This window comes from Saccostrea cucullata, unplaced genomic scaffold (genome assembly GCF_032062105.1).
Source record: "Saccostrea cucullata isolate Sc308-1 unplaced genomic scaffold, CSIRO_AGI_Scuc_v1 ctg1966, whole genome shotgun sequence".
Lineage (NCBI taxonomy): Eukaryota > Metazoa > Mollusca > Bivalvia > Ostreida > Ostreidae > Saccostrea > Saccostrea cuccullata.
Window position 1 is genome coordinate 58855 of NW_026918157.1, and position 14231 is coordinate 73085.

Consider the following 14231-nt stretch of genomic DNA (forward strand, 5'->3'; position numbering starts at 1 on the left):
TGAAAATAAATGCATTTTTTTTAAGCTTTAAGCCTGCGAACCTAGTAGAAGAAGTCGAAATTTCAGGTCATTTTTAATGCATTATTCAATACTCCTTAAATACTCGTATATTCCATTCCTTCCTAAATTCCATTACGTAATTAATTTTCATTGTATAATTTTTTTCATTCGGTTTATCCGAAATATTCAAGGCTAATAAAATTAAGAAAAATCCCAGTTGTGAAGCATATACAAAGGTCGTTCAATAAATAATGCAAAATTTCACCAAAAAATAGAAAAAGCACGTAATACCTGGTATTATTTTCCATGACATATCTGACATTGTACAATCTTCCTTTGATTGGTTCCCGTTTTGGGGGAATAAAAGGATCTCACATTTGTGAGATCTAGAGAAAATTGGTAAGAAAAAATTTCTGTATACCTTCTTTTCATCAAAATCGTATTTACTTCTCTTAACTTTTTTGTAAGTGCCTTAAATTGTAAGGTACAGGAGAAATACCCTGGTCACCAGTATTTGGACTTTCTGTTCGGGAAATCTTTTTAACTTTCCTTCGTGCACATTTCACGCGTGTTTTCTCTAAAGCATTTGTAACAAAATAGGACACGCGATTTTCATACAAATGTTTTTCCTTTGTCAGAAGTCGCCGGCGTGGCGGAGTTGATCCTTACGTCGCGGGTTCGAATTCCACTGTGGGACGTGGAGACCGTATAAACCAAGATCCCATGTCGCAGTTGGTGCTGACATGAAAAAGATCCCTCCCTGCTCAATGGCCCTGAGTGCCGAGCATAGGAAAAAAAGCGGTGGTGTCTCCATATGAGTTAAAAATTCTCGAGAGGGACGTTAAACAATATCCAATCAATAAATCAATCCTTTGCCAGAATTCTACAAAATACTATGATGATTAAATGTTCAGTATCTTCATGTATTTCCATGTAAATCTAGCATTTTTAGATATCGTACGTGTGGCATATACCATCGATATTTATTGGTGTTCCCACAAATTTCAACTGTTCGACAATTTCTTAAGTTTTTAATTAGTAAGAATCTTCTTGGCAGAGATCATTTATTTATATATCAGTTTTCAACTTAGTGTAGTGGCCGTGCCAATATACTTTAAAGATGAATTTCTTTGAAAGGACAATAGAAAAAAAAATCATGGAATATATACTGCTGTGTTCAAGAAACTCTTTACTAGATCTTTTCAACTTTGAAAAAAAAAATATAAGTCCCAACATTTTTTATGATAGACTGTATATTGCATTATTATTGAATGGCCCTTGTAAAGCGCAAACTCGAGTAAATTCTAAACCAAGCCTATATCTTAACAACTCACAGAAATATTAAGTGCTATGTAGGAGAAACTTCAGACGTATTATGCTACAGCTTATTTTACGAAATCGTGTCAATCCTGGATCCTCTGTAGATGCAGACAACTTCAGAAATTTTTTTGGAAAATTTTAAATGAACATTTTTCTCAACACAAAAAAGTGTTTATTTTTTTTCATCTATTTATTAAAGATCCTTCACAATAGATTATAGACGTCTTGGTTTCTTACACATCTAGTCCTTCATTAAAAAGGAACACATAAATGTTGATTCTAATTATTGGTCTTCTAAAATAGCTTCTTAAAACATTCTGATTATGCAGACCTCAACTCCAAATTTGATCTTATAAAGTCAATTGATTTCTTCATTAACAATATCTGTTGTTTTTTACGGTCTTCCAACAATTTTCTAGACTTCGGCTGGACACTAATTTTGCTGCTTTTTAGCCGACGTATTTAATACTCCTATAAACAAAAGTTCATCAAAAAATTATACAGAAGGAACATTAACGTTTAATTGCTATATGAATTTTAGCAAAATTCATAGTAGATATATTGATGACGTTTTATCGATATCTTGCCATTCGATGCATTCCAGTAAACTCGAAATTAGAAACAGCACACGTAGTTCACTACATTAGTGTCTTTTTTTAATTGATTTGACGATAATGGTCAACTAACAATAAAAATGTATGATAAAGGAGAAGACAAACCCTTTTCCTTTGTCCTTTGGATTATCATCTGACCGACATGTTTATACTATTTTCAACAAATCTCTTCGTTATTATTTGCAATGAAATATGTTCAAATCAAACCTATTAAAGTTGTTATTTTAATGTTAGGATTATCTAAGGATCTCCCTGTCTATCTGATCCATAAATTAGGATGTGGCGTACCTGTCGACATGTGATATGTTTTTATACTCGTCTGTATCGTATGTAACGTGTATATCGTGCATATCAGAGAGGCATCCCTTCTCGACCACACACTCTCGGCGTGTGTTTTCTGCTTTGATCAAGCAAATGGTTGTTATGAATATGTTTTAAAAAATGTCAATTACCAGTCATTATGATGATATATTTTTTTTACGAAAAGGGCCATGATATCAACCATAGAATAAGCAAAGTGATTATTTAAAATAAGAAAATTTGTCAGTTTCAGAACTTGTTCGTGTGACGAGCATGCTCCTGTACAGCGTATTGAATAAACTGGAAGACAAAAACTCCAAATGCAGGTAAAAATGGGATATCGCTAGATGCGACGAGCACTTTTTAATGAAATATAAGGAGATAAAGTACAATATTCAAGCCGAAAGGTGCATGAAACATTTCAAAATAGAAGAAGAGTAAACACGGACATCTAAAACATGAGAGGTCGGATCAAGTTCTAAGTGGAGGAGTGAACATTCCCTGTCGACCAGTCACAACCGCCGAGTACTCCTTGTCATGATCTGGAAATGACGGGAACATCCGTCGACAATATTAATTATGTGTGTGTGTAATGATCGAACAATAGTTTGAAAAGCATCAGTCAGAATTTGACTTAAAAATTAATTGTATCCGTTGATTATGTCATTGTATCGATCAAAGAACTTTAAACAAATGTGTTAATAGCCTTGTTTCATTAACTTGTTTGTCTATAACTTAGATCGTTTGAGAAAATGTTCATACGAAGAACATTTGGAGGCGATAAGGGTATATTTCTGCATTAGAGAAGAGAAAAAAATAGCCATGACGTTTTTATAAAGCTTTGTATTGAAATTTTAGAAATATGAAATATGTATTTAAATTTGTGGTATTTTTTATTCCAAGCTCGCTGTGATACATCGTGTCGACATATGAATAGAAATAACTATCATTATAAATTGATAATAAATCGTAAAAAAATATTTTGATGTCGAGTTGAAGGTAAAAAAAAAATGATGTCTTTTCACTCTCGGCGTGTGTTTTCTGCTTTCATCAAGCAAATGGTTGTTATGAATATGTTTTAAAAAATGTCAGTTACCAGTCATTATGATGGTATTTTTTTTTACGAAAAGGGCCATTTATAGGATTTTGAATAATCTGTTTTACATGAATACAAAAAATAACGGTACGCCATTGGTACATGTGGGAATTCCCACAGATTGTTGAAAAGCCTGGTCTCAGGTCGCAGATATTATCAATCAGAAAGTCCAGAAATTTCTAGATATCAAATTAAGAATGCTTGTATGCACAATCAAATTATCTGATTAGCAAAATAATTTTGCAAATGACTTATGACAAGGTAAGTTTCGCGGGTTTTTTTTCATTGAAAAGGCAGCGCTTTCAATGGTATTAAAATGTCTGCAATTTTATTAATAAACGTAAATTTTCATGTTAATTATTTTGGTAAAACTGTGTTTTCAAATTTTCCACAAGTTCCTTTGCATTTTAAAGCATCCACATCTGATTTACATAATAACTACGTTTACTAATAAATGACTTATAAAAATAAAGGAAGTTAATGATAGAAAAGTCATAAAGATTACTTTGATCATTTATTTCGAGTTCAAAGGGATTTATCGAATATTGGTAAGAATGTTGTATGTATAGGAAATTCCGAAATATCTTAATATTGAATTAAAGGCATCAGTAAGAGACCTCTCGAGAAAAAAAAAATATTAAATTCTTAAAGAAGATTTGTTATCAAAGACAATTTATATCAGGCATTACCCATTTTTATGCGTAAACATTCAGCACTAAAACAACCACGACAGTGTACAAGTTACTGTAAACGTATTGCAATTTGACGCCTGTTCTTTTTAGTGTCTTTGGTAGAAAAAATTCCGGTAATACGAGTACAGTGGTTTATGTCTTGTACGTATATACCCTAAGCAGAACATTGAGAAATGCTCTTGTTCAAATCTACCTTTAACTATTCAAAAATCATTTTCCGAAAAATATCTTAAACGCTATATATGTAATTTATATTCATAGTATTTTATACTGAACAATATTAATATTACATCGATTTTTCAGCATAAAGATCAAGAAAGGAACCTAAACAAATGTTTTATAAAAAAACACATAGGTATTAATTTTATTCATTATACATTAATTAAAAACCATTGCTTGTTTTTTAACCAGTGGGGGATCCAGATGGGGATACTGAGCCATTGCTAAAGTCACCAATTGTCATATCTGTAGAAGAAAATACAATATAGCAAACACATAGTTATAGAATACAAAAGACATAAACATTCTAGGCTTAAAATGCACGTTGACGGTAGCAGAGGTGCAAGGTTATGATAAGACATACAAAGGCCGCCAAACCAAAGAAGCAAATCTAAGAGGAATATTTTTTGTTCTGAAGTAATATAAATTCTTTTTTTTTTTCTTCAAAATATTAAGCTAAAAAGATTTCTTTTAAAACAAACAACATTCATTAGAGGCTTTGACAAACGCTTTCGAATCAAATAATTTTGTATGTGTATCCCATTTTTTTTTAATTTGTTCGTTTGTTTTAGTCGATTTATAATACCCAAGAGATTGAATGTTAAACCAGCAAGAGGTAGGGTCATAGCTAAAAAAATATGTGTATATCAGGTAAGCAAAATCGTTTGCTAAGCATAAATTGAGAATTAAGAAAATAGTCGTACAAAGGATGATTTTTTTTTTAATTTTAATTTATAATGCTGTACAAAATACAGATAATTTTGTTTAGCCTGCGGTGGGTACTGCAGTGCTGCCTGCGGGTGAACTTGCTGAATTGGTGGGTTGAACGACTGTGGGATTTGTTGGGGGAGACGTGGGACTTGTTGGGGGAGTCGTGGGACTTGTAGGGGGAGGCGTGGGACTTGTTGGGGGAGGCGTGGGACTTGTTGCAGCAGGAGGTTTGCGTGTGGTTTTTACTGAGCCATTGCTAAAGTCAGCAAGCGTCATATCTGTCAAAGCAATATAAAAATGCAAAAGGCGAGGGAGAACGTGAATATAATAAGCACACCAATAAATGACTGGAAAGCATATCAGAGAGAAAGGGGGAGGTTATAAAATATTATTCTGCCAATCAATTTCTTAACATCTACAATCAAATGCTTCAAAATCTTTTATTTCCTTTTTGCCATTTCATTTTGATGTTTAAATTGTAGTTGCTTTAAATCTTTTACATTTTAGAAGATGGGTTGGTGAATGTTATAGAATAAGGACGATAAGATTAAATTGTTTTGGAAATCATTTATAAAATCAATATTGTAATATTTCATTAATTCATCATTATGTTTTACGTGTTTTTCCTTTCTATTTAAATTGATTTAAAATCAAAAATAAAAACATCGTGTCTTTCGATTTGTACTCCTTGTAAAGCAAAATGGCACAAAATCAACAAGTACTCCATTCAGAGGTACCGGTATTTATATTTTCAAAAAATAGTCTTGGGTATGCTTCTCATTTTTTTTTCACTTAGTACACATACATCTCTTATTTTTGCCCTACACTTATATACATGTATTAACGAAAATAGAGAAAATTACATTAATATAACAACCAAAATAAAAGGAGGAATATATACGATGTGAATAGCTTTCTATGAATCCTAGCATAAGCACAAAGCAACTTACTTTTCCTGAGTTCAAAACAATCAGCTGCATTACACCTGTCTCCTTTACAGCATGAATCACAGATAGGTGTTCCTTGGTCGCCGTGAATAACTCTTCCAGGTCTTCCATGGGCCGTATGGTTTTTATTGTCATTTTCTAACATAGCATGACAAACCTACAAATTTAAGGTTCAAAAGATATGTAACTGTTTATTATTCAAGATTTTCTGTGAACAAGTGTAAGGCATTGTGAATTATATAACAGAATTATATATCTCAATAAGATAAAATATCATAATTAAACAATAATTAAATGTACGAGGGGTTATCAAAAAGTTCGTGGACTGAGGCGATAAAATTAGTACTACGTAGTTTGTGCTTTCAAAATTTATAAGGAACAAAAAAGAACAAAAAATGAAAAAAATGTTTAAAATTTTAGCTTGATAAGTTCATTATTTGCTAAATTATTATAAAATAAAACCGATATTATGTGTGCCGTCGCCCTTTAGTTTCATGACGTCCGAAAACACCATTGTTTTTCAATGTCCGCTTCTTCTACTTCATACAGTTATTTTGATGAGATTCTCTGAAGCTGAGTAAGGACTTAAACCTGTCTTGGTTATTTCACTTTACAATGTCATGAAAAGCGGCTGTCAATGCATATAATATTGAAAATGCATTTACACATTGGAAGAGATCCTCGCATGATTGTCCTACATATTTGCTTTTTTGAGTTTAATATCTACAACACATGATCAACGTCATTTTTTTGACGTGATTGATTTCACACCTGGACTACAAATCGAATTTAACTGTGCATCCCTTTTCTTTCTGAATCTCTTTTGGCATTAAAAAACAAGTACCAGTGAGTACCCTGGATGTATTTTATTTCCCCGAAGTCAGTTTAAACATTTCCTAGGTCTTTTTTTATGGGCAAAACTTTATAGAATGCTGGAAAAGGAAACCCCTCCTCCTTTTTGACGTCGTTTTCATAGCCTTATTTGTTTAGACACTCCATATTAGATTTACGATAAATTTTCAAAGAACTTCCAGAATGAGGTAAAAACTATATATTTTATGGAACAAAAGTGTCCCAACACATACCTGAATTAACAGGATTTTTGGATGTCAAATGTTCTTATTAAAAGAGTTTTTTAATTTTGTGGGATGGGGGTAATATTTTTGGGGGTTTTTTTTTCATCAAACAGTGTTCGGTGTCTTTACCTTTTTCATTAATAAGAGGGCTGTCCCAAAAAAAGTCGTAGACAAGGAAAACAGTTTAGTTTCTCTTTGCTAAATTAAATTTCTTTTCATGTCATAGCAAAAAAAAAAAAAAAAAAAAAAATTATGATCATGCATTCCAAGTTTCATGATGATATCACATTTAATAAGAAAATCATAAAGAAAGCATGTAAGTATACATCGATCGGCGCACGAAAACAAGCTTAATTTACGTCTCTTATAACGTCATGATCTCTTTTTTCTGCTTCACACGCGTCTGTTAACATCCAATATTTTTTTAAAAGTGAAAAACCTCTGTTGACTAAGTGACTTTAAAATTTGAATTCACTAGTGTCCGTTTTTTTTTTTTGGGGGGGGGGGGGGGGGGGGGGGGTATTTAGCAGATTTAAATTTCAGTCGTAATTTAGTCGAAAGATCACCTTAAATTGTAAACAGCAGAGAATACACATTGTTTGACGTCATTCGTGGACAGAACGTTCACCAACGTCTTCGTTTAACAAACGGTACTCAACTTTTTACACGTAGTAACTATTCTTTGTATAGAGGATAAACTATCATTGAATCTCAAAGCATTTAAAAGCAACTTCTCTTATTAGAATCTAGTGTGTAATGTCACTTCTGTACTCTTTTTTACCGTCTCTGATGTATATAAACCATATGCAAAACAATTTATTACATCCCCGTGCGCTGGGTACGCCTTCGACGACGTCGTTTTCATCCAACTCAATTCCGACAATACTTTGAAAATTATGACACTAATCGTCTGTTTTTAATGCAGTTTATATGAAAATTTGACACGTTATTAAAATTTTAATTCTGGTTTCACTGATTTAAATTTGAGCTCAACTTCTTACATAGTACCAAAGAAATAAAAGCAAATGTAATAGCTATATACATAAGTTATTCCCAATATTGCGCCGACAGACCATATCGGCCTTCATATAAATCGTCACAATATTATTAAAATGAAAGATATTATATTTAAGAATGAACTAATTTAAAGAACATTAAATATATTATGACTATGCAAAATTTTGATAACATTGGTGGCATATTAACAGAGTTATAAACAATGTCTACGACTTTTGGACAACCCTCGTACATTTGACATCTGAATATTCAATTCCTGATCATTTACATTAAAACTTGCAGTTTTTGTTTGAATGTTTTATATTTAAAAAAAGTAGGCTAGGGGCTCTACCAAACGAAATATATATTATATATACTTCTGGTTTTAACTTTAAAATTCCGAAACCAAACACTTACGCGTTCTTCGTAGCAACCAAAGACATATCGGATGGCTGTGCCAACGATACGGATTCCAGTGAAGCACACCTGTAAAAGTAAAAAAAAAATCTTTAAAAAAAACAATCGCAATAAATTAAACTGATACATTTTTAAAAAATACAATAAGTTAATGTGTTTGTGTGTAAGTGTTTTTTTTTTTTTTTTTTTGGGGGGGGGGGGGTAATTTTTGTGGTAAACAGAACTTTTTTCCTGCCTGGAAACATTGATTTTGCTTTGCTTTTCTATTGGTACAGCTAATGACTGTATAAAACCTAGCTGTCGTGGAGCCCAAATTTGAGAACAGGCTGAAGTCAATTTTTATTTTAAATGGTTTGTTATTTACAATACATAGGTAAACAAAACTTATGGCCTTTTTTGGTCCTGTAAATGTCTGAAACTGCTTAATTTTAGTAAACAATGCATTTAATATCATTTAGACCTTTGGTGATTGCTTGTTCATCAAAAATGATATAGTTTTCTGGCTAGTCAATGCATTATGACGTCAAGAAATGCGTCAATTTCCTCATATTTTGAAAAAGCCTACAAAAACAGAAAATTAAGATAAGCAACTAGTAAATGATAGAAATGTTTCTGAGGATTATAAGACGTTTTATTTTTTAGATCATAGGGTGCGCTCAAATTATTTTATTATAAATTGGTATATCTACAGGGCCGTTTTATGCATAAAGGGAACCGAGCTCTTTACAAGTTTGTATTATATTCCAGTTTAAACGTATGGTAAAAATTTTGTTTTGTTATGAAAATTATTTCAAAACTTATATCGATTTGAAATTTTGACCTAAGTCAGTTCTCATGCAGTTTATTGGTCTTGAAGAAAGAATACAAAGCGAAGAACTATTCACGAATGATATGGCGTACATGTTGTTTGTCAGTTACTGATTTATGGTTCCAAATTATTGTTATAGATGAAAAAGCTTTAAAAAAAACAAAAAGAAACATTGTCCTCTTACCTCGTTAGGAGGACAAGTAGCAGCTGAACTACAGGCAGCTACGTCACTGTGAACGCCTTCACAGACAACACATGAGGCCTGTACTTGTCCACCAGCTTAAATAAGGAAGGAAAAGGGTAGCTTTAATTAAACTAAGTAACACAAGTACAACATGTACAATGTCTTGGACACTGTTGATAAAAGAAAAGTATTCAAGTTTTAATTTTCATGTGAGGAATGGGGCTTTAACATTATAAATTTTGACCTGATTTGTTTTTTATTTATATTTACGCTAATCTTTATCAATTTTTTTTTCAGGGAAAATGTTTTGGTACTGAAAAAAAGGGCCAAATCAAGACTTTTGTGGTATCTAAAGATTTAAACTTATCAGTTAATTACAACAAGTGCATGACTGGGAAATTTATCTACATTCTGTTTTATATCAGGTACCTGTAAGAATGTATAATTTATTTAAAACTGGAATTAACAATTGATTGACGATGTACTTACCAAGACCACACAGTTTGGAGTTACATGGACCGCTTTTATCCGGGGCATCACTACAACAATCGGCACAATTAACAAGGTCACGCTTCTTCCTTCCGCCTCCATTTAAGGCGGCCATGATAGCACATACCTTCATAGAAAAAATACGTTGATGTTGTTTATTTGTATATCTCTTTTGTTTTGAAAAGATAGATTGTTTGTAGATTGTAAGAGAAATTTGGAATCTTTTTCATGGATATTTAGACTTTTTTCTCTGTATAACAGTTCCTTCCCCTTTTTAAATTAAAAAAAAGTAAATAAAAATGCATCATTGTCTGAATATCAAGAAACCTGTTTTGAACGACATCCGGCGTTGTATTTGATGCTAAGATCTTCTTGTGTTACTTTTTCCAGATAGCATTCCTAAAAAAAGGGATACTCCGATCAAATTGCTATACACAATGCAAAAAAGAAATTTGCATGTTTTAGATCAAACAGTATTATCTAAAATATGGAAGACTGATAGAAATTTCAACGTTTAAGTAACACTCCTCAGCAAATGAAAAGTTGTCTTCTTTATATTTTGTAAGGTAATTTAAAACATTTCAATAAATATTAATGTATATATGAGATGTACCCTTTCATTCACAAAATGATTCGTTAGATTTCCCAACAATATCAATTGCATTACGCATCAATGTTTTCCTCTATATATTTGAAGCCTCATAAAAGAGTCAGTATTTATCATAAAAATTCATATTTGGGACATGTTTTCAAGATATGCAAAATAACTGAAAATATTACATAAATCTCTCTAGTAAAAAAGAGATGTTTTTGTTTCTTTTTACGTTAGATTATTTTATTGAAATACGCAGAAAATTGCAATACCAAAATTCAATGCAATATTTACATAGAAAGCATTTTATTGTTTTTTTTTCTATGGCTGTTTTATATTCAGAGAATTCGTGTCCCCCGCTTAGGGAAAATGTTAATAAATTAAAAGTATACATGTATACTGAAGGAAATAAAATACATGTATGTCAATATGCATATAAAGATTTGATTGCTTATTCTTTATTATGTGTGTAGAAGATTTTTTTATATGGAATATTTATCACACTGTAATGTTGATTTTATAACATAAATTTTTCATTTACTGAATACTATCAACAAGGAAGAGAAACATTATAGTAAAGTCACATGTATATAATGTTTTCATGTCAAAATTTTATTTAGCCTTTATTATTATTTAAAGTAACAGCTAAAAATAGCGAATGTAATACTATAAATACTAATAAAACAAAGTGGGGCACTTTGAGAGGGGCGAGAGACTAGGTAGTTTTGGTATAAAATTTTCATAAGCTCAAAATCTTCTTGAAATTTCGCCGGAAATGATAGTGTTACACACAGACAGAATGACAGGAACACATGGCTTGTGTGACCGATATCGTGTGGCAAGTGTTTTAACAGGAATTTGCTTATTTATGACCTTGACCTTTGACCTTTTGACCTCAAAATCAATGGCACCATAATCTATGCTAAATTTCATTGCACCTCTGATGTTTTACAGACAGACAGAAAGACGGACGGACGGACAGACGGACGGACGGACAAACCCAAATTAATATCCCCCACTTTTCAAGCGGGGGACAATAAACAGGATTGAGTGAAAATACGTAAAATTCCGCATTTTCATTTATACGTTAGGTCAACCTTTACAACAAGGAAGAGAAACATTATAGTAGATGTTTAACATGTCTTATAATTATTATTTAAAGTAACAGAAAGCTTTAGTATACAAGTAAATTTTCAGTTATTTCCCGATCATGACAGGAACACATGGCTTGTGTGACCGGTGGGCAAGGGATGCTTACTCCTCCATGGCACCTAATCCCACCTCTGATGTTTTAGAGGTCCGTGTTTGCTCTGCTCAAGTTTTTTTTTTTATTGTTTTATGGTCTTTTGATCTTGAATAATGTTCGTTATCTCCATATGTTTAATTAGAAATGAAGAGATATTCAGCGGTTATAATTAAAGGGTCTTATTTTTATCTAATACATCTTAACATCATTTTACCTCATTGTCACCACAATTAGCGACGTTTGTGAAACATTCTTGGATATCAGCTACATCAGTACACCGCATACAGGTTGGTCCAGCCCGAAGTAAACCTGTTTAATGAGGAAATGGTTTTAAGAAGATGTTTTTTCTTAATAATTACTATTGAACAAAAGCAAAATGATATTTTTGTAAGTAACTTACCATATAGGGCGAATAAGATAGTTGTAACTACAAAATGAATTATTAAAGCATGAAAATATTTTTTACCTACTGGCAGTGCGTTTCTCTTATAAATATATTAACATAAGCAAAAAAATCATTTATAATTAAATGAATATACTTACAAAATGTTGTTCTCATGCCTTAAAAAATTAAGAAAAATCGTCTCAAAAAAATAAACTGCTTATTTTAAAATTTGGGATATTTGGAATATATTTAGCTTACTTATATCACCAAATATTATAATATAAATAGACATACGCAGACGAAAAAAATGAGAATGTAGATGTAAATATTAATTTCTTTTCAATCTAAGAAAAAAATACTAACAAATATTGTTATCCTAAATTATAAGAGGGATAATATAAAAACCCTTAATAATCTTACAATGTAGTTATAAATACATATTGGTTTAAATTGCTACTTATATGAAATAAGCACTTCTGAATGGAAGCTGTTTCTAGCAATATTGGCCTCGATTATTTTGAGATAATTTAATTGATATTGTTATCCTAAATTATAATAGGGATAATATAAAAACCCTTAATAATCTTACAATGTAGTTATAAATACATATTGGCTTAAATTGCTACTTATACGAAATAAGCACTTCTGAATGGAAGCTGTTTCTAGCAATATTGGCCTCGATTATTTTGAGATAATTTAATTGATATTTCTGAAAGCTACTCACTTGCTGTGCGATCCCTCCACTAATAATCTGAAATCAACGTTTAGCTTAGTGGCTCTTTTATCTTTGACGACCAAGTTACGAAAAAGCTGACCTTCACGTGACAGCAGACCCAAAAGGTTATCTGTATGACACATGAGAGAACCCATTCATCGTAATTCCCTTTGTCTCTTAGTAAAATTTCAACGATTATCAGCATTATCAAATGAATTACATGATACTTTTATTAAAAGGAGAGTAAATGCGGGTCAAGGTCAACTCAGAGCAAATTATGATTATTAAAGGTGATTTGGGTGCTTTGTGTCTCAGAATTTGTTTTGGAATAATAATGGAATTTATATTTCCGATTATATGTATACGTGAAACATATTTGTGGATTCTTATTTGCAACCTGACGAATTCGAGCCGCAAAATTTGAATAGGATACCTTATTAAAAATATTAATAGGAAAACATTTGCGTGTGAGAAAAGGGTGACTGCTCTTTAAGGACATGCTAAATTTGCGTAAAAAAACTGTAAAAACTGATTTTTTTTTAAATTGAAGGAATTATCAACATCTAATCTACAATCTAATCCAGAACTGTACTTAATTATGTACAATAAATAAAAATAAGTTTTACGAAGTACGGATCTGTTTTCTAAGGCGTATGCGGGTCATCACAATTTCTTCAGTCTCCCTACGATAATGAAGACGCCCATATTTTTACTGATTTTATACATAGTCAGCGCATGTTTTTCCATGGGTCTACTTTTAACAGTCATTGTACTCGTATATATGCATTAAAAATGCTGTGTTAAAAGAAGATTATTAGACAAAGATGCGCTCATGATTTAAAAGAGAAAAACTTATCTCTCTCTCTCTCTATTGTATCCAATGACTATGATACATTGACTATTATAATTTGCCGCGTGATAACTTACCTCGGGTAACTTTGAGAATACTAAATTTAGTCATGTGACGTGTAAGGTAGCGTGTTTTGTGCTCGAACATTTTAAATTGTCAGGCATCGATTTAAAACATGTTTTACCTACATGGACGGGCTCATAGTGTTAATTACTTTTTAAACGTTTTTGAAATAATAGACTTGTGCAATGCAGAATAAATGGAGATTGAAATGGCTATCTCGTATATTTAATACATGGCATTGTTATTTATTTAGTCTAATTTTAGTCCCATCCTTACGATGTTAGATCCGCCTTGCTAACACAAATAATGTTCGGTCAATGGTAGATAAGTGTAAATTCTCTGCATTTTGAAAGTAAGGACAAAAAAATTCATTACAGTCTAAATCCATTTTTAACATATAAATTTGGTGCTAAATTGACCGAGATCTGTAGTAAATACGAGGGGTGATCAGAAAGTTCGCGAACTATCTCTATATCTACAAAGCCACAATTCAGATTAGAAAAAAATTTGG

The 14231-nt window shown here is 31.7% G+C and overlaps 1 protein-coding gene across 1 annotated transcript; it reads right to left on the bottom strand.

Moving 5' to 3' along the window:
* Positions 1–4357: 4357 nt before the first annotated feature.
* Positions 4358–12870, bottom strand: LOC134258425 (uncharacterized). The gene is made up of 10 exons (XM_062740975.1): positions 12817–12870; positions 12251–12268; positions 12108–12134; positions 11922–12016; positions 10197–10268; positions 9870–9996; positions 9381–9475; positions 8389–8457; positions 5903–6056; positions 4358–4487 (listed from the first exon to the last, which is right to left on the bottom strand). Exons 2-10 carry the CDS (start codon positions 12264–12266, stop codon positions 4426–4428), a joined length of 717 nt encoding a protein of 238 aa, XP_062596959.1. The 5' UTR covers positions 12267–12268; positions 12817–12870; the 3' UTR covers positions 4358–4425.
* Positions 12871–14231: the final 1361 nt, after the last annotated feature.